The following is a 21,228-nucleotide window of genomic DNA, read 5'->3' as shown; positions in this document are numbered from 1 at the left end:
TTTAAGTTCTAGGGATTTTGTAATAAAAAAAGTAGATACTATTTTCTTCACGTTGGCCTTTTTGCAAAAACTGCTGTGTTTTTTCAGTTAAAGTGTACCCTTATGTCCCATAGCAATTAAAGAATTTATTAATTTCAAAGAAGTAACACTGTGATCCTGTGGTGTTTGGCTTTTGGTAGGAGTAAATGTAACAGAGCAGTTTACAAAGTTCGTGAGACAGGGAGGTTTCTGTAGAATTTCCTGTAGTTCCTAGGGCGCAAAGCCATTCAAATGAACTGCAAAGAAACCTTGAGATTAGAGGAAATCACTATGAATACAGACAAAAATTATTAAAATGTGTCCCGTGTACTCCATCTCTCCACAGCCTGCAAAGACAGTTAAATTTAACTAGGTTCAGGTTTTGTGCAATAGCAAATGAAAGAAGCTTGTTTGTGGCAAGGTCTTTAAAATAAATCTCTTTTGATGCTTCTTAAAAGCTTTTTCATGAAAGTTTTAAATAGTTCTTCTGTTTTCAGAGATCTGTGCAAAACTGCATAACTCATTGGAACAAAACTGATGTGTAAATATTTAAACTATTGCTTAAAATTTGGAAATCTTTAAACTATTTCAACAGTTGCTTTGCCTTGATCTTGCTCTGTCCTTGCCTTAATTAGGAAGCTGTTCATGAAAACTACCTTGCTGAAAGAATTCTTTTGATTACTGCACTTGAAGGTGATAGAAAGGGTTTTGCTAACTCAGACTGCAGGTGATTTTTAATACTGTATGAATTGAAGGAATTGGTGCTTTGCTGCTGGTTTTGTGGTAGTTGTCTATTCCAAATCCTGCTCCTGACAGATAGGATAAGCAAATGCGACTGCTCACTTTCCCGTTTCTAGTTCCCTTACACAAGAACCTTGGCAATTAATGAAACTGGGTGGGTTTTTTTTCCCCTTTTGAAGCTGACAAGGGAAAGCTGTGAAGTTGGGTACACAAGGCATTGTATGGTATCTGTAAATATAAGGATGACCTTCTGCAACCCTCTCTGAAAAAACATTGCATCCTTTTGCTATCACCCAGATAATCCTTATCCTGCTTGGCTTCTTGCCACCAGGAAGCTCAGTCCATGTGGCATCAGAGTCCTTGATTAGCAAGAGCAGACACGTGGAACAGAGGTATTGGGTCTAATGTCCAGTTTCAGCCAATTTATGCTTCGATGTTTTGAACATGAGTGCAGTTTTTATATAGTTAACCATCTTCACTAAGAGTTGTCTTTGCTTAGAGAGGAAGGTAGGCACTGTCTGAATAAATACTTCTGTTCATTCAATAATGTTTTACTACAGAGTTAATGTTTATTTACAGTTATACTATAGAACATATATTGTGTATTTAAAAAAAAACAACAAAAACCAAGTAGATCCTAAACTGCAAAAAGCCCAAAAACCCAAAGCACAACAAAACCTTTGTGTATTTACTCTTGCATAAAAATAACTAACAAATATGAAACTGCTCCTTAGCATAATAAAAAGATTTTGCAAAACATGGAATTCTGGCAAGTGTTACCTTGGAAAAAAAATGTATTCAAATCTTTGTAGACCATGCATCTTTGACTTCCCTAATTGTTTTTCTGCATTTATTTTTTGGGTAGGAATGTGTTTTGGAAGGCATAAGAAGAGTCATCTTAAAATTCTTGTATTTTTGGGTTTTTTTCAATGAACTAAAGTATAGATTTATGTAGTGAGGACTCAAAATGCATAACATCCCCCTTTGGTGTAGAAGAGCATGTGTGTACAGTAAACTCTGCAGAACAACTCCTAAGAGCTCTCTTGCTAAATTTCTCCCCTGTTACTGTTTCTTCCATTTCTCCAGAACAAAAGGTGTTACAAATAGTTAGGTAAAGCCAGTAAATGAATATGTAGCATTTTGGTCCAAATATTCATACTTCCCATAAGAATATAGCTTTGGCATTTCTGTAGGGTTTTTCTTGTTTGTTTGTTTGTTTTGAAATTTCAATCACATTTTTCACTTTCTATTCTATTGCAGAACTACTAGGAAGTTTATTGCTTCCTAGTAGTGACAGGTCTTTGGGTTCTTTTGGTTCTTTTTATCCCTTACTGGTGTAAAGAGAAATCTGAGCTGCCTGGAGCTCAGGGTGCTGATGACCACACGTAGGCTGGCTGGTCTCTTGGCCCCTCTGAATCCACAACTCTGAAAAGTATTAGAGACCATCTTTTAAAGATCTCTGGTTTTGAAACTTGGGAAGTTTGAGAATTTTGAAATAAAAAGGTGGAAATTGCATGAACAAACAGAATTCCTGAAAAAAATTTTTTATGCTTCGGAAGATGCCAGAACGGTGAAAACTGGGCTCAGACCATGCTGACTGAGAGAGGCAATACCAAAGAGAGTTATGACCAGTTGTAAGGCAAGCTGTTTACTCCTAGAACTTGAAATGTCCAGAAACAGTGTTTGCTCCTGTGATTTGCAGATCACATCACTGCAGGATCAGCACTTTTCTTCCACCCAAGTGAATATTGCAAGACTGAGAGCTGTTAAACAAGCCTTCCTCCTAGATTTTCAAATTTCTCGTTATGCAAACTTTTAAGAAAATAAGAGTTGGGTTACTGTGCACTGCTTCTCTCCTCCAACTGGAACATGCTTTCTGGTTTTGTGTTTATCTGTAAATAAACTACATTTCAGACAAAATTATGATGTCCATATGTAAAGCTGAGTTCAGAAGAATGAATTAAAAAGCTTTTTCCTGGTCTACTTGCATTTACTTCTCCTTTATTAGGCTTTGATCTCATGCAAACAAGATAGCAAGTGCAGTGTTTTGTTTTGTCTCAAATAACTGACCTTGCACTCTTAGGAAACAACGTCTTGAGCTAAACTCAAAGTAACAAACTCAGGAGGTGAGCAGGAGTGGCAGAAAGCCTGCTTGAGCCATCAGTGTGAGAGGCTGGTGCTACAATGAAAACAGCTTTAACCTCAGCTGCTGCATTAGGCTGCTGGAGAAAGAAAGAAAAAAAAAAAAAGTGGCTCTGTCTAGGAGTGAGATGACTCCATTATTTCTGGTAGGTTGGGTGTTGAGCTATGGTCATAAGTTCAGGCGGCCTCCCCAGGTTACAATAATAGCCATGTTATTACTGCTATTACTGGTTTTCCACTCTAGGATGTTTAAAGATGGCATGCCAAGATTTCACATTTTTCTTCCTGGTGTCACTTCACAGAATTACTCATTTGCCTAAACATAAAAGACACTGAATTTCCTCTGAACCCAAAATTTCAGGGCTTTATGGATTTTTACTGTGACAATTCTGAACTTTGAAATTTTGATGTCAAAGTTACTCTTTTGGGGGCATAGCCTTCAGCTTAGTCCTGGGTTTCCTGGTTTCTATGCCTTCTGCACTAGGTTTTTGTACGTTTGGGTTTCCACTGGGTAGTGTTTGGTGTTAGTTTGCATTTGTTGCATATTGAGGGGTTTCCCCCTGAGTCAGTGAGTTACCTAATGGGGCTGTTGGCTTAGTCTGGGTACTCTGAGGGTAGGCAGATCCAAAATGCTCATAGCTGCTGCTGATTGGAGCTGCTCTTGCAATTTCGGAAGGGTGAAAGACCATCTGATACCAGTACCTTTCTGAAGAAATAGGGTAGTGCAAAACAATAATCTTGTGACTTTTAAAACTGTTATGGGTTTCCCATTACATACATACACTAGAAGTTTTAATTTTTGTCTGGTATGTTGCCCATATGATTTGCATTTCCATGTTTATAGACACATTCTTCCAATCACTAGTGACACAGAAAAGTATAGCTGGGTTTCTCTCAAATTCAGCATTCCAAACTGGTTTGGTTTATATTAGTGTACTAATAGATTAGTATACAATACTAGACATTCATATTTGAAGAAAAAACTAAGGTGTTGTAGCTCATAACTTTTAAAAGTTTTAGAAGGCTCTCTACCGAGTCTATTCTTCTTTATAGTAATAGTTCTTCGGACATATCTGAGAACTAGCAGTTATTTTGAGTATCTTGATGTTAAAGCCCACACCTGAGAGCTTAGGGACATGATTTTTAGGGTTTTTTTTCTAAAAAGCTATCAAGAACCTGACTGTTGTCACTGGGAAATTTGTGGTGCGCTTGGACATAACACACTATGTGCCACAGGTTCCTGCAATTAGGAAAAAAACTTATATACTCAGTTTGTTGGTGCAATTTGTTTTTCCCAAGCTGAAATGTTGGGGGGAGGTTTGTGTGATAGATACAAGCTGTTTGATTATTGTAGAATATCATATGGGGTTTAGACTAAAGGTTTTATATATTTAAATATCAACTTAAAAAAAAAAATCAATGACATTGAACTGACATACCTTCCTGTTGTTGGCTTAAGTTAAGCCAGACTGGTTGGTAAGGAGCTAACTTGAATTACAGAGGTTTTTTCTGCTCGTGTCAGCCTTAGAGTGGTGTAAGCTTTACTTTTTAAGCTAGGGGTCCATGCTGAGGTTCACGGTAGAATAGCTATAAATACTGATCATGTGAATAATGTTGTTTTAGATAAAGACAACTGGAGGGAGGGAGAGAGGAAGAAAAACCTATTGCTGTTTTCTGTAACTGCAGTTGCAACTCTTAATATAACTTAATACTTTACCAGCGGAATGGTGCATGAGGTCAGATGGAGCTCAGGCTAGGAAATAACAGTGATTCACTTTTCCAAAGCAACTTTGCTTTTCTTTTGCCTTTAAACAAGTCTTAATTGGAAAAGAACAGAGTAATACAAGTAGAATGCTTTCCTTGTTGTTACTACCTTTTCCTCCTGATTAATTTCATTTTTTGCACTGCAGTTAATGAATTACAAGACTTTTGATTAAGTGGACAATCTTTTAAAGCAAAGATTGTATTTTTTTAACATTGATTGCCGTTTGACTTTTTCTTTTGATAGCAGGAACAAAAGGACACTTGTTTTTATATTCTTACTTGGCCAGAATACAAATCAAAATAGCAAAATAACTACTACATCTGGAGGGTGGCAGCTTTAATAAATCAGTTAAATACTTCAGAGTTCATAGTTTTTCCTGTTTTCAGTATGGGGAACTTTTTATGAATGCTTTAATGCTTTACCTTGATTATCACCTTGAAGACTTAAGACAAAGTGTAGCACTGTTCTTTTTATAGTATCTGTAAAAAATGACTGATTTCCTCTGTAAATCACTGGAAATTATTAGAAGTATGCATTTTTCAACAAAAATAACTTTTTACTTTATTACTCTCATGGATTTTTCATTTTTAAGGAAGACTGCTCTGGAGTGCTATGAGCAAATGAATGGTTGTTACGGACTGCTATTAAAATCAGTTAGATGTTGCTTTAGAGGGGTGTGTATCTCCTCTCCCAAAGGATCTGTCTCCATACTCCAGTTGAATAAGTCTCTGAAATAGCATTAGCTTCTAGCTGTGCAGAAGTTCAAAAGTTGATGAACCAACAATTCATTGTGCAAGGCCACCAGTGGCACTGGTTCTGTAGATTTTAATGGGAGGATGGATTATTCATTCCAACAAGGCTAAATGAAAATAGCAACTGTGCGCTGTTGGCGATGTTGTTGCAGAAAGGTGCCTTCAGGAAATAAACACGTGTCCTATGGATGAAAGTGTGCCTCTTTTTTTCTATAGACTTTCCCCCAAACAGATTGACTGAACCTATCAAAACTTCAGCAGAGCACAGCTATAGTTTATAGCTCAAAAGGAATTGAGAACTGCTGAGAATGGCCTTGATAATTGACACGCCACCTTTGGTTTGAACTTCCACGAACTCACCTTTGTAGTTATTCCTAAGGGCATGGCACTAGCCTCAATCAATTTTGAATTTTGTAAGTATAAGCATCTTTGATCTCTTCCGTGGTATGTGGAAAACTATTACACATTTTTTTCAAAGGTGTAATGAATTCTGAATACTTGATATACTGTGGGGATGTTTCTTTTCAAATGTTTATATTACTCCTCTGCAGCTGAGAGCCCTTTCTCCTCAGTGGTATGGTCGTAATACACTTGCATCATTTATGTTAGGTCTTTAATTCTTTCTCCCTTGTTCTGAAAAAGCATTCCATATACTTCTCCTGGACCCTTAAGAGTAGTAGTAAAAGAACCCTATTCCTCCTCATCTTGATCTTTTTTTTCCCCTTGGCCTCTTTTCCCTTGTTTCTTCATCCATCTAGTACTTCCACTCCTCTTTGTTAGCAGAGAGGAGCTGTGGGGAAGAGGGAATCCTCTGGATAATGAATGCTCAGGTAGGGCGTTACCTAGTTCCTGAATCCAGGAGCTCTGTGGAAGGGTGTTGGAACTGGCTACATCAAAGAAAGAGGATGAAGATGGATTGCATTTCAGGTCACTTTTGCAGCCTTCCCTGAATGTGTCAATATAAATCCCAAATGAGTTCATTGCAAATGGAACTTGCCTGTGCAAAACGGTGTAAAATAAAGGAGATTGGATTGCTAAACAGACTATTGAGTTACACTTGTTTTCAGTTTTCTGTATATATAATCCTATTATTTGCCCATGGATCAAGTCAGACTTGATTCTGTTTTTATTCTAGATGATTTTGGCAAAGCACTGTCTAACTCATTTGTCTCAATTTCTTCACCATGTTGGAAGTGTTTTTCTTTGATAGCATGTCAAAACTTATTGAAGTTCTTGACATTAACTAGTGTATTAAATATAAAATATTGCATCCTAAAGTTGTCTCACACTAGTTTATGTGGCTGTTTTCTTTTGTCTGGGAATTTTACAGGCATGTTGTAAGGCAGCTGCAGTTGGAAACCTGCTGCTATGTCTTGGAAGCCAGCTGAAGTATCATTCTTTGTATGAGCTTTCAAACTACTATTTGGCTGAAGACAACACAGAGATTCAAATCTGAGGTGCCAGAGTGTGCTGAGGAGGAGCTGTTTTAACTGAGGTGGTTTATTTAGTCAGTCTTGTTAAACTGTTTTGATCGTTCAAGCTGGTCTGACATATCTGTACGGAGCCAGGCCTCATTGTAATCCTACTTAAAGGCAGTTTGTAGGCAATTTTCTTTCAAGACTGATTTGTCCACACACAGAGATGTGCTTCTGTCTTCTGATATTTTGTTGATTTGTTATAAACTGAGTAGCATTAGCTGGGTACTTTACATTAGCAAAACTAAGCTCTCAAAGTATAATAGCACCTTAATTATATAATACTTTAACACCTAGTTCCTTTAATATCCCTTTTCTGGTTCAGGAATTCCTGTACCTTGAAGACTCTATTTGTAGTATAAATGCAAATCAATAGCTTTGATAATAGAATTTATATGCGTAATACAGTCTCCTATGGATAAAATTTTAAACCACTTTACAGAGCTTATTTATTAATATTTATTCCCTGACCTCATTAGGAGAAGATGGAAACTGTGCTGTCCTTACCAGCTGCAAACTCTTTGAGTCTTTGATGGCTGTTGTGATTGCCATTCACACTGACAGGCTGCTGTACTGAAAAGAAAAGGAAGGGAAACGTGAACCCCGGGGCCGTGTGCGATACGGTATCGCAGCGCAGGACAGCGCGGATCTGCACTGTGTGCGATTACCAGACAGTAAATCAGCTGTGCTGTGCCAGAGCCAGAAAGCAGGAGCTTTCACACTTGCTGCCTGTTTCCCACTCATTGTAAAGCCCTGCCCTATCACTTGATAGACCTGGAAAGGAAGCACAGAGGAAGCAAGTGCCACTGCTGGTTCAAAATGTTCCAGGGCGACTGGAAACTTTGAGCAATGGCCTGGGTGAGAAGAACAAGACCTTATTGACAGGGTTCAATCTTAGTTAAGTCTGTTTCCCATCAACTTGCTAGGTAATCACAGCCTTTCTTTTTTCATCTCCTTTGCACTCTCTGGGTCTCCCACTTTTTCACCTCCTTCTTAATTTTATTTATATTTGTTTGCTGCAGTGGACTGAGCAACCAAGGAGAACTAGGAAGTTTCCCCTCTCTGCTAAATCCTGGAGGAATTGCTAATGAAAAAAATGACAAAAGCATTAAAAGTAACTGTCATCTCGCCCTTGGTGCCCATGTTTCTCCAGATTTTCCATTGAATATTGTTTGAGTTTATCCTTTCAGTAGAATCTTGTTATTATCATTTGATGTGCATATGCTTGCAGTGAAGCCATGGTATGTGGTTTGTTATTTTCCCAATTAACTGGTGTCATAGACTGGTGACGGCTTTTACAGGGCTCTAGCCCTGTAAAGATTTGTGCACGCACACAGGTACATGTAGTGGGAGAAGAACATAAGCTGACACTTTCTTGGTTTCAACCTCTTCTAGACTGTGTGAGACTTTATGAAGCATTTATACCATAAAGTAATTCTTTTTCTAATGCTGCAGTTTTAAACATAGAGCAATGTGCCCCTTGTGCACTGTACTGTGCCATTTTGCATGCATGTACCCCAGGATTTTGCCATCAATGCAGTAAGCAATTTCCCTTGGCAGCCCTGCTCCTGTAGGGCCTCCTAGTGCATCTAAAATTTCTTACTTTAATGTATTATTCTTCTTAGGCTGTCTATGAGACAACAAAAGTTCATTTAAACTGAGGTAAAAAAAAAAGGTTTTTCTCTGGAGCAACATGCTTTTAAGGGATGATCAGAGAGATATCTGTTTAGTTTTGCTCTTAACTATCTCTGGCCATGATCATGACAGAACAGATCCACATAACAGTTTAAACCTATAAGCATAGGTGGCATCTCATTGTTTTTATGGTCTTTTTGTAGCAAGTCATTTGGGTCTGGTGGAATACATTTGCATATTAAAGGAACAACCAATTCAAGAAGTCAGTGAAAGCTGCAGACTTTGTGTGTGGGTAATATTCACTGACCCGCTAGTGAGAACTCTTTTGGAGGGGTAAACTTTGCTGGGTTTGTGATGGTGTGTACACATTTATAAAGACAGTATGACTTATTGGTTTTGGTAATCCTGGCAATGGTCATGCCAGGAAAATCCTCTTAGTTCAGGAAAACATGTGCTAGCATGTATTTTAAAGTATTTGCTTTTGAGGAGCTTAATCATTTAAGTTTGACAAAGATTTCAAAGGAGGAAAAAAAGAAAAAGAAAAATCCCTGAAATTAAATGACCCAAATTCTCAACCTTCAGTGATATATATAAAATATGAAAATGGATTTTATTCTGTAATTTAAATATAAGGTGTGCTAGGGATTTTTTTGAAAACTCAGTAGGTCAGGCAAGGCAGAATTATTGCTGCCTTCAGAAGCTTTGTGGAAGGAGTGTCTGTGCAAGGGAGATGCCAGCATGACAAGGTGCTACAGAGGCACGTTGGTTTGCAGAGAATGCCAAGCTTGTGCTATTTTTTTTTTGGTATGTTTTTCCTTCCCTATCTCCAAAATAGTTCAAATTCAATGACTGTGGTTAGGATATTTTGGAAAGATAATCCCCAGGCACTTTATAATGGAACTTGGGAAGAGATTCAAGAGATGGGAGTTCTCAACCAGCATTTGTAAGCAAGTATCTTAAAATATACTGCTTCGTAGTCTAACATTAACTAAAGAGAGTCTGTAGTATTTTTAGGTTGGTGTATGAATCTGGAGAAATCAAAGTATGTGCTTGTTACCCAGTCTACTCACTATGAGTTTTTTTCTTCCCTCTTTTGAGATCTTAAGCGGTCCAAATCTCCCAGGCCTATTCAATGTGTTTCTAACATTTTCATATATCTTACTCTTCCCAGGATGGATCGTACTTGGCTGAGTTCCTGTTGGAAAAAGGCTACGAGGTGAGTGACTCGGTGACTGGCTACAGGCTGATGGAGTCGTTTGGATGCTGCAGCTCCAGCCCGCTTCCTCTGCTTCTGTCCTTCTCTGTGTATGTTTTCCACTCCAGTCCTAGATAACAAATCAAAACTCCAGAGAGGAATGTGCAGCATGGCCTGTAATCATGCCAGGTTATTGTACTATTTATCATCTAATGTCCACTGGTGGATTCCCTCTTCTCCTCAGGGTACAGCTGCTTTGCATGTTTCCCGCCAGCTCAGATAAGCAGCGACCTGTGTGAGCCAAAACTGTAAGGAATTAGGGAATAATTTATGATGCAATATACCACATAAAGGAATAAGAATCTCTTGTTTGTTCTCTTTCCCCAACTCTCTCTCTCTCCACAGTAAAGCCCCTTTTATTTTGGCAGTTATACTTCAGCAATGAAAACCGTGCATTTTGCTTTCTCTGTTTAAAAAGAAAAAAACAAACCCTAAAGCAAAAACCAAACAACAAACCCCAAACAAGTTGTACTTTGGTATGGTTACTTTCTACATTTTCTCTTGGGTTAATTAATTATTGCTTTGCACATGATTTTTGCTTACTTTTTACTTGAAATAAGGGGAGTCTGATTCCATCTTGCTGCATAATTTTCCCTGGCAAAAATCACATTTCTTGTGGTCCAGCAAAACAACAATCACATTGTTGCTATTGTTATGGTATGATTTGATGGGTTTGAACTGATGTGGGCATAAGTGTAAGAATATTTGCTTTCTTGGTCATAAAAGATGCTTCCAAAATGTATGATAATGGAAGGAAATGGGGTGGTCAAATTAATCTCCCCACAATGTAGTCTTTTCTGGGGTTTTAGTAAAAGGTAGGGCTTGTTTTAATATTGAATTTTATTACTTCTGTTGTAATACTGCTTCAAAGCTTAGTGAGAAGTCTCTTCTCAGCCAGTCTGTGTTTTCCATACTTTTGTACCAGGTTAATCTTGCCTTGCTTATTCCATCCTTTCTCTTGCTTTATTGATTGATTTGCTTATTGAAAGTTGGTTTTTCAGCGTTGTAAATTGATTATTTTTTTACTATTTCTCCATTCCATTTGTGCATATGATAACTGATTGCCTCCCTATCTGGGATGCTTCATTTGACTTTTTTTTTTTTTTTTTTTTTTTTTTGTGAATTTGAATGTGTTTAAAGATCTGGCTCTGTTGCGAAAAACCCACTGATACATTCTTAACTAGATTAACCAGTTTGCACACATTTTGGCTTGTCACAGAGTTTGCATTTCACCTGTCCCATGCAGACAAAGGTACCTTTCATCAGTTTTCTTATGGTAACGTTGCTGCCATGGATTAAGCATTTGGCAGGTTTTCTTGCTGTTGTATGTGCATACCAGAATAAGGAGTGGGAGAAAAGAAAAGAAAAAAAAGAAAAGAAAAAACCGCCAGGGTTTGCATGTTTTCTTGTTATTGCTGGATTTAACAGGCTCTCTGGGTTTGTCTGTTCTGAATCTTTTGAAGTTCTGGGATGATTGCACTTAGCCCATCTCGTTGGTCAAACGTTTGCATCACTGTCATTAGCAGATATAAAGCTCTTGCAAGTCCAATCTTTCATCAAGCTTTTGAGCTGGCAAGATTTGACTTATTGGTCAACCGTCCAGTTGAACATGAATTTCAGCATGACTTGATTCAGAGATAGATAACTGGGTGCTCAAGAAGTCTCTCATCAGAATTTTAAGCCAAAATATTTAATTTTTCTGGAAGAATTATGGGATCATTTAGATTGGAAAAGACCTCCTAGATCATCCAGTCAGTCTCTTAACCCAGCATTGCCAAGTCCACCACTAAACTATGTCTCTAAATGCCAGATCTACTTGTCTCTTAAATACCTACAGGGCTGGTCACTCAACTACTTACCTGGGCAGCCTGTTCCAGTCCTTGACAGCCCTTTCCATGAAGAAATTTTTTCATAATATTTAATCTAAGCATCCCCCATTGTTGAGCACCTCACTTAGCTTCCGTCAGAATAATTAGTTACTTTAAAACTGCTAAAGTCTGATATTTTACCTGGCAAAATAGTAGTTCATTTGAGTACTCAAAATATTTTCAGCATCATTTGTGAAAGTGAAGTTATTAAGAAAGTGTCTTTTTTTGAAAGTGTTTCTCTGTAAGCTTCATGTCTCTGTAAATTATCCACAGAATCTATAAAGAATTATTTTGATAGAGCTTTTAATTACATGTTTTATTTTCATAAATTCATTATTTGATGGAAATTTCTTTTGGGGGACACATTTCTCAGTGCCTCATTGATCCTGAAAGTGCAAATATTTTATTCAGTTTTGGAAAGTTTAGTTTGAATTGTAGAACATGGTATGTGGTAAGCAATGTGACAGGACACACAAGAGATTTTCTGCAAGGAAATTGGCATCATAAATTTGACTTGTAAGTTGTAAAGATGAAGTTATTGAGCTCTTTTAAATCTTGCCACCACAATGTCATTCTTAAATCAGCAAATTGGTCTCAATCTGCAGTCGTGTACACCTTTATACGTGGTTAAATTTTGGACTTAAAATGAAATGAAAAACATTTTCTTTGTCATTAACCATAGCTTGTGTTTGTAAAGCGAAAATCCCCAAACTAAACCAAAGCCCTGAAGACTGCCTGTTCCTGCTGCTATATTCTCAAAAATTAACATCAAGTGGGAGAGTAAAGGGATGGCCTTACCAAACCAAGTGTAGGATGCATCAGAGTATAAGGGATCACTTTCAGAAATAAAAGCCAGGGAGAGGTGGAGAATGGTCAGATACTTAAGCTTGATTTCATTTGTGCAAGCACAACTTCTGTAGGTGGTAACCAAAGCTAACATGAATTTTGGCAGCCGGCATCGTCAGGCTGTCTTACAGGGCAGGAGGAAACAGGGTCAGTGTTCGAACAATTTCTCTAATGTATTAGGCACAAACACTCTTTTCTTTAATGTTAGTCAGAACCAGTGTAGCTTTTTTTCACCAGCTTATTTATCATGGCAGGTTAAAGGAAATTCCCAAGCTGGGTTTCAGCCTTAGGCTTGTCTGTGTCTCTTGTAACCCACTGGAGAACAGTGACTCATGAGGTCCACAAAACAGCACTGACTGTTCTGGCTGTTCTTCCAACACCCCAGAAAGTGAATGACAGCTCATTTTTAAAATACATTTGGGCCTTGCAGCTGCTGCTCCTTCTTTCCCTTGTCTCCCTTCTTTCTCCCCTTCTCTCCACTCTGCCCGTTCTGTCCTTTCCATAGCCCCATCTCCTGCTGCTGCTTTTTCTGTGCCTGTCTCTGCCTGCAGAAGGACTTCTCTACAACCAGGGAGCACTGGTTTTCTTGGCATTCACACATCGCTTCTTCAACTCCAGTAATGTTGTCAAGTCTCACTAACTAGGGGATGGTGCTCTGGGGCAATTCAGTGTGCCGTCTGTACTGTATGTGATATTTGGGCTGCTACTGGTGTCAACAAGGGAGAAGGGGAAACCACTCAAGGGTGCTAAAGTAAATATGACAGCACCTGACCTCATCTCCCAGTATTATGTTTGTGAATTGGATAACTGTCCATCTTTAGGAATAGAGATGAGCTCTGATTATCTGATAAAAGGGTTAGGCTTATGTACATGAAAATTTTGAGTGATGGTAGTGAGTGCTTTCCTCTTGATGCTTAGCACTTTTGTTTTGTATTTTTCCTTGTTCAATCCCTAGGTGCATGGCATCGTTCGTCGGTCTAGTTCTTTTAATACAGGCCGGATTGAACATCTCTATAAGAACCCACAAGCTCACATTGAAGGAAGTAAGACTTTGCTTTTATATTTAAGGTGGTATATGTTATATTTAGCCTGTGCTGTGTTTTTGGTGGAGAAAGATCCCTGGGAACATGAAGGGAATCAGGTTTTCTTCTGCTAGGGTTATCTAGTTGCTCTATCTCGGAAAGAAAAGTGACCGTTCTTCTCTGAAGTAGGTGTGGCGTGAAATATGGATACTCTTCTTTGTTTGAGTTTTGAAGAGTGGAAAATATGAGAGGGACCCAGGAAAGCACTTTGTGCTGTGTAGAAATGCTGCCAGAGTTCAGACATAGCTGGGCAGTAACAGTTAGAAAATGGCTGCAAAATGCTATGTGAGGCTAAAAATACTGAGATATTAGAATAGTAAAACATGGGTTTTTTGGAGGCAGTTGTCTTGAGTAATCCATTTGTGTTTCCTCATGAGCTCCATGGTGTCTGATGGAGGTGAAGGTTTGGAAACAGCCTGAGTGAGAGCATGAATAATACATGATCAGCTCTTAATGATGACAGGAAGAATGAATCTTTGGACCCTCAGAATTTCTGCACCCAAGGAAGGGAATACCTGCTTTTACTGATGGAAAGTCTCTGCCCTTGGAACCTTGCCAAAATTTACTTTGTTCTCTGTTACCAAGGATAATTTGGAAAGTTGGAATTATTACCTTTAGGGTACACATGGCAAATGTTTATTTTATCTTAAAGGAAATTAACTGCTCCCTTAGTGAGAAACAGCTCAAATGTTAGATGGCTCCAGTTCAGCAGAAGGATTGAGCACATTAACAAGCATATAGTTCTCCATGGTATGTCTGTTTTGTAGAGTTGTGCAAACTGATGCTGTCCTAAATAATCCAGTTTAAGGTATTGTTAACAACAAATATCTCCATGGTGTAAATAAGTGGTGTTTTTGAAGTCTGCTTCACACCATGTTTAAACAGAGCCTAATTTAATCAGGTTTCATATATAATGCAAATTACAGATTTCACTTGATCTTTGCTTGTAATTTTTTTTTTTTAATGCTTCATTTTTGACATGGTATTGCTCTGATTAGTTGCTACTTACTCTACATTGCTCATTAAAATATCTGATTAATAGAGGGGTAGAATTGAACAAAATATCTTTGCTAAGAATACTGAAACCTGTTTTTCTGTCAAGAACAATGTGAGAACTGTTTCCCATGACTTGCATTCTTGGCTTACAAGGTAAAATGAAGAAAATGAAATCAAACAGGAACGTGTGCATTGTGAGGACCATCTTGTGAATATGAAAAGTGATTTGAGAAGACAATGTAGATCACAATAAATGTATATACGAACATTTAAGGAAAGGGATGGAAGGAAGAAAAGAGAAAGCAGATGTTAATTTTTTTCCCCACTTATCTCATTTTCCTTTAACTGAAGAATGCAGCCATATGAATGGGAGGAGGAGAAGGAATTGGACTTGGAATCTCAGGAAAGGCTGCTCCATGGAAACTGTTTGGAAACAATGGGTTTCCAGGCAGTACTGGAGGAAGCAAAGAAGCAATAGTGGTTGATGTGAGCAAACCCTAATTTTATCTTTGCCATTTGTGTTTTTCCCGTGAGGAATCGATTGCGTGTTGCAAGATGGTGCTCTTCATAGACAGTGAACCTCTTTGTATGAAAAAAGTAGGGAGCACAGGAAGGAAGACAAGGTGTATCCTAAAGCAAACCCTCCAGCTGTTGCTTGCTAAGGACTTTCTTAGATTGGATAATATTACTAAACCCCAAAGGTTCTGACATTTGATCTGTGTTTATAAATTTGTGCACCAAATAAACCCCACTTCTAGTAAGTCTTTCCACTTAGCCTTTCACTCTTGAAAGACCTCTTTCCCATGGGTCAAGAAGTGAACATAGCTTCATTCCCTTCTCTCCTTCAGAAAGGCCATTTGGGCCAGAAGCTTTGAAGACTTGGTGGTGGACCAAAATAAGTACTTCCCTTGAGAGCATTAAATTTATGGTAATAGTGGGCTGGTGTCCCTGTTGCCTCGGTCAGCCTAGCTGGCAGGCCACCTTCCCCTGGGAAGCTCTGAAACTGCTCTCTGGCCTGGGGGTGGTGGCAGGACTGCATGTCATTGGTGTAGGAAGAGGAACATGGGCTCTGGCATCTCTTTTCTGCCTAGCATTACCTGTTAGCCAAACTTCAGCTGGGTCTGAAGTCTCTTCAGAATGTCCTTTGCAAGTGATGTGGATGTGAAAACAAATTTCAAAAATATACCATGGCTGTATTACTTTATCAACATGAAGAACCTCATGCACATGTTTTGTGGGAACGTACAGGACTGAACGTCTGAGAACTGCATGATCTGTTAACTTCCTTGCTGTTTTATACTGTTAAAAAAAAAAAAAAAGGAAAAACCTAAACCAGGATAAATAATAACAGTTCACATATCTCAACAGCAGTTAAAAATCTACTGTGGATTCCTATCTCTTGTAATAAACCTGGTATTTCAGGACAAAAAAAAAAAGTTATTAAGGTCATAAACATCAAATGAAAATCTATAGAAATATAGCAAGTAAATGTAAACAGATAATTCATTAATAGTTATGACTTTTTATTGGAAAGATCTGTGAATAGCAGTGTGGTTGTTTGATTTTTTAAATTTTTTTTTTAAAATAAAAGGAAAAAGATCTGTGTTGGGAATTTCACTTTTGCAGCATCTTCTCGACAGATCAGGGTCTGAAAACAAGGACAACTTGATAAATCATTGCAACTTGCTCTTTAAATTTTGACAGAAGCTTGTTTCATGCTCTTACCTACTTTTTTACACAAAAATTAGAAAGAAACTGAAGTCAGGAAAGAATAAATAACATCTGCATCTAACCAGTTGTGGTATTTTGATGTGTAGTATCACAAAGCATGGTTCATTGACAGTTAAATTGTTCTCTTAAATTCCCTTCCAGTGTGTATCTGTATTTTTTTAATTGGAAAAACAGTAGTAACAAAAGCAGCAGGTTGTATTGTAATGTTATCTAAGTGTTCATCTAGTAGGTACCTTACACATTTTTGTTGTGTTGTGAAATTACAGTGAGAAACTAAAATGTGTGCAACGTTTTGGGAAGGAGAAGAAAGCCATTGATGCTTAAGAAGTTATTAAAACATTTTTGAGTGAAAGATTAGAAGCCCAAACTAAAAAATGCCCTATTTTTGTGACTGGAATTCTGTATCTGACATTTAACTTATTTATACAACCTGGGAAAATGAAGTGTAAGCTATTAAACAAATGATATAAGTGTTGCTAGATAAATAAGACTATTGAAAAAAGAATCTGAAATAGTATTCATTACTCCTATGGGGAAATGTATTTTGTGCTTAAAGCAGAGGAAAAAAAACCAAGCAAAACCAAGTTTAGCTAGTGATCTCTTGACTTTTTCCAATAAATATTTATTCAGACCTTAACCTGAAATAGGACATGGACCAAGAATGTCTAGAGATTAAAGTGTATTAACTCTGTGTTCTTGAACTCTGAAGACATGAAGCTGCACTATGGGGATCTCACAGACAGCACCTGCCTGGTGAAGATCATTAATGAAGTCAAACCCTCTGAGATTTACAACCTGGGAGCTCAGAGCCATGTCAAGGTGAGTAACCTCCTCTAGCACTGAGAATTGTGAATGTGTGGTGGTGGTGTTGGTATATTACCTTGATTACTTTAGACTGCAGCATTTATAACCATTTTAACAACTGTTAACTTCACCAGGTAAACACTGCCTTCAGTCACGATAGTAATGTTTGCTGTGGTGCTAAATTACTGCATGAGTTTGCTACTGAATATATATTAAGAAGTCAGAATAAAAAAGTTTAAACTGCCATTGTGAACAAAATCCACGTTTAAAAATCTGGTTTTTCTGTCACGTGAAACAACTTTTGCTGTAGGCTTTGCTGCTGATCAGTCCTAGCTGAGAAATTATGCAGTGCAGGCCAAGCAGTACTTAAAACAACATTATTTGGTTTGTTTAATATCAATACATTTGTCAGAATGCATCACTTCTAGAAAGGCTTTGCCTATACCAGTTCTCATGCAGGCAATATTCTTCGAAATATTGACCTACAAACAGGGAAAACAGCTCTGCTACTACTTGCAGTATTACAACACTTTTGGGATTTTGATTACAAAAATCAAGTTAGAAAAACTGGAATAAAAAGAGCTCATTAAAAACTAGTAATTTGACCCTGGCAAGTACTGCTGCATCAAAAGGATAGAAAATGAATAGTAGAGGCAATAACTTTGTGGTTTACATTTATTAAGCTACATTGCTTTAAAAGGTCAGTTTACTACCAAGTGACCACTATTTATTCCTCATTCATACTGCATGATTACAAACTGAAGCTGATGTTCAGGTAGCAAATTGTCATTGAAATAAATTGTGCATCAGTCATATGTCCTGTCCTTACTGTTTGCAATGTGTAAGCATTCTAAAGTGATAATATTCCCTGGCCTCTCTGAGGTAAGAAGTGAGCTTTCATTTGAGCCTCATGAGAATCAGTTTGGCTTTAGTTTTCTAAGTAGGCCTTGCCACAAAAGCAGCGTGTTGCTCCTATCACTCTGTAAGCCTTGAAACGCAGCAGGAGGAAATCCCATTGGAAGACTGCACTTATTGACGACACCCAGAGCGGAATACCGGCATGAAATGAAAATGATATTGCTTTTAATTTGCTTACATGATTGAATTATCTATGTTAAACATGGGTCTGGTTTATTAGCTCACATACTGCAGTATAACAGCAGGGCTGTATGAGTCTAGGGGCAGAAGATGGTCCAGAAGATAACTGAACTGCTGCTTTGCAGAGAGAAATCTGAGCCAGCAAACTATGCTGGGTATTTTCAGTCCACAGCTAGGTGTCCCAGCATCCCTTTTCTTGAATTGATTCACTGTATATCAATCTCTGGGGAAATTACTTGTCCCACTTAGTTTGGGACTAGAATGTTAGTACCATGCTAGCATCATCTGTCTCCAGATGCCTGCTCCAGCTGCAACAGCTTGGTGGCAGCATTGGGAGGGCAGGAAGGAAGGGGTATAATAGTGGTGCTAGTGCTGCTGCTGCTATAGATTTTTGGATGATTCTGCCATGGGATATGGGAAGGATTATTCCCCAAATGCCTCACTGCATGATTAGCTCGGTTAGAGCATGGGGCTAATAATGCCAAGGTTGTGGGTTTGATTCCCATATGGGCCATTCACTTAAGAGTTGGACCTTCTAGGTCTCTTCCAGCTCAAACTATTCTGTGATTCTGAGCCAATGCAGATCTGGCACTGAGTCTTGGCTTTTGGAAATCTAATGTGTCCCGGAGGACAATGAAAATGGCTCTATTAGAAGCTGGCCTGGATGCAGCAGGCTGATGCTTAGGCAATGTTAGCAGTCCCACTGGAAGTCTAGATGAACTTCTTCAAGGTGTGCTTGCTTCCTAGCATCTCCAGTAGTACTTCTGTTGTTGCAGTTGAGGAGAGAAGGTAGGCACCCCGAGTCTGTTGACTGAGGTGGCTGGGGGCCTTGACTGTGTTATTGGCAGGACTTACAAACAGTCCAACAGAGTTTACCATTTTAAAACAATTCCCAGTGTTGAAAGAGGGAGTAGAACTTGACCATCTGTTCAGGTGAATATCGTCACCAGAGACCTGAACAGCTGTTAACATTAAACTGTGGTTATATAAACTTACTGGGTTTGCTTGTGTGCATCATGTTTGGAGAAGGAGGGAGAAGAACTTCTAATCTTAGCTTGCTTCACATTCTGGTCACTTTGAACTGGTGACGTCTTCAGGATTTTTTTGGTGGTGTTTGTATTGGCTTGTGTTTATGCAGAATAAAGTTTTCTATCACTCTCACTTCCAGTTAGTTTATGTAGGCCATGCTGAAATGAAGGAAAATAAAATCATAGGAAGTTGATCTGGTTTCCTGTAGGAAACCAATGAAGATGAAATTGGTTCTTGGAATGAACCCACAGTAGTCTGGGAAATACTGTCAGAGAAGACGTTTTTCTGAATCATAAATAGTGAGGACTGTGACTCATAAAGTAGGTCACTGAGAGGCTGATCTGATCTTGTACATGGGAGAAAGTGAGAGAAGACTGAAACTTGTTCCTTATTAAAAACAGTAAACTTCACAGAATGATATCATCAGTAGGAACAAATTATCCAGTGTGCATTCCTGTTTTGGTGAGAAACAGGGATTAGCTCTCTGCACCGTGGCTTCACCATGGGATGGTCAGAAAACAGTAGCACATTCACTTCATGGTTACTAAATAAACAGTTCAGCCTCATTTTCTCTATCCAGTCTTTATATGTGCTCCTGCTTTGAATTTTAGTTCTTTGGGAATCTGGTGAACTGACCATGTTTTGTTTTTCATTTAATTTGGTTTTATGGGAGTTTACAGTATATCGATTCTAAATAATTATCTGTCATTGTATATAGTAGCATGCAGATGGCTTAATTCAAATTCTGTTATCCATAACTGTATATTCATATCCCTCCGTTGATATGTCTTCAAAATCAATTATCCAAATGTAGGTTGTCTAAAATGATATAAATGTCTCTCCTTGCACAGTCTTTCAGAGGAGGCACAAACACAGATATAAAGTTGTAACTATTTTTTCTTGAAGGACAGATAATCTCATCAGTGTTTGACTGCACTCTAAAATTTTGCTTATTTGTTTTGAGTTGTATTGAACTGGTGAAGCTGGCAAGTATTTTTTGACAAATTCCTAAATCCAAAAGGCAGTATAACCTTAGTAAAAGATACCTTGCTTTTAGCACGTGAAACTTTTTCAGCATCTGAGCAGTTAAATGTTGACTGGTTTTATGGCTATTGCTGTCCTAGTAGACACATATTAAATAGCCTGGTCCAGTTTAGGTGTAGTGCATAGATCTTCAGAGCCCAGGGAGGAAAATTCCAACTTATGCAAAAGTCTGTGCTCACCCTTGGCTCTTACTCCATCCTGAAGTTGTAGCTTGCATGCTGGTTGGTGGGAAAGTGGGGTGTCTACCGAGAGGGGAAACTTGAAGTGCACAAGCAAAAGTTTACATCATATAATTTCAACAGAGTTGTGGAATGGTTGAATTTTGGAAGGGACATCTGGAGTCTGCCTAGTCCAGCCCCATTACTCAAAGTGGAGTCATCTAGAGCAGGTTACAAAGAACTTTGCCCAGTCAAGTGTTAAGTAGGATGGAGATTCCACCACCCTCCTGAGCAACCTATTTCCTCACCTGTGCAGTTTCTTCACTCTTGCAGTAAAAATCCAGCACACGCCACCACAAATTTTTTCATATTTTTAAATGGCACGTTTCCTGTATTTCAGTTTCTGACCATTGCCTCACCTCCTGTCACTGAATACCACTGAGAAGAGTCTGTCTCAGTCATCCTTCCCCATCCTACTCATCAGGTGACACATCAGGGAGATCACCCTCTGAGCCTTCTTCAGGCTAAACAACCCCAGCTCTTTCAGCTTCTCCTCCTATGACAGATGCTCCAGTCTTTCAGCCTTTTGTGGGCTAAGACTACCCTGACCAGTTCTTCCTTGACTGTAATTTTCTGTTCATAGCATTCCCCTTGTGAGCTGTTGAGTCACCCATGTCAGGTTATCAATGCCCTCCAGAAACCTTCTGGCTTGCACTTCCTGTGTTGTTCCCACAACAGATACCAGGATGGTGAAATTCACCCATGAGGACCAGGATATATGAGTACGAG

General features: G+C 38.5%; 1 protein-coding gene across 2 annotated transcripts in view; it reads left to right on the top strand.

The window, feature by feature from the left end:
• Positions 1-21,228, top strand: part of GMDS (GDP-mannose 4,6-dehydratase) — a 412,680-nt gene that overhangs the window by 52,007 nt on the left and 339,445 nt on the right. For both annotated transcript variants that reach the window (XM_042049040.1, XM_042049039.1), the window contains exons 2-4: positions 9,700-9,744; positions 13,453-13,540; positions 17,016-17,125. In XM_042049040.1, coding sequence (XP_041904974.1) covers positions 9,700-9,744; positions 13,453-13,540; positions 17,016-17,125 — 243 coding nt within the window. The remainder of the gene's footprint in view (positions 1-9,699; positions 9,745-13,452; positions 13,541-17,015; positions 17,126-21,228) is intronic.

The sequence above is a fragment of the Corvus kubaryi genome, unplaced genomic scaffold (assembly GCF_017639235.1).
Source record: "Corvus kubaryi isolate FWS band 111438036 unplaced genomic scaffold, C.kubaryi_AGA036_p1.0 69, whole genome shotgun sequence".
Classification (NCBI taxonomy): domain Eukaryota; kingdom Metazoa; phylum Chordata; class Aves; order Passeriformes; family Corvidae; genus Corvus; species Corvus kubaryi.
This window is presented reverse-complemented; position numbering and strand designations above follow the sequence as displayed.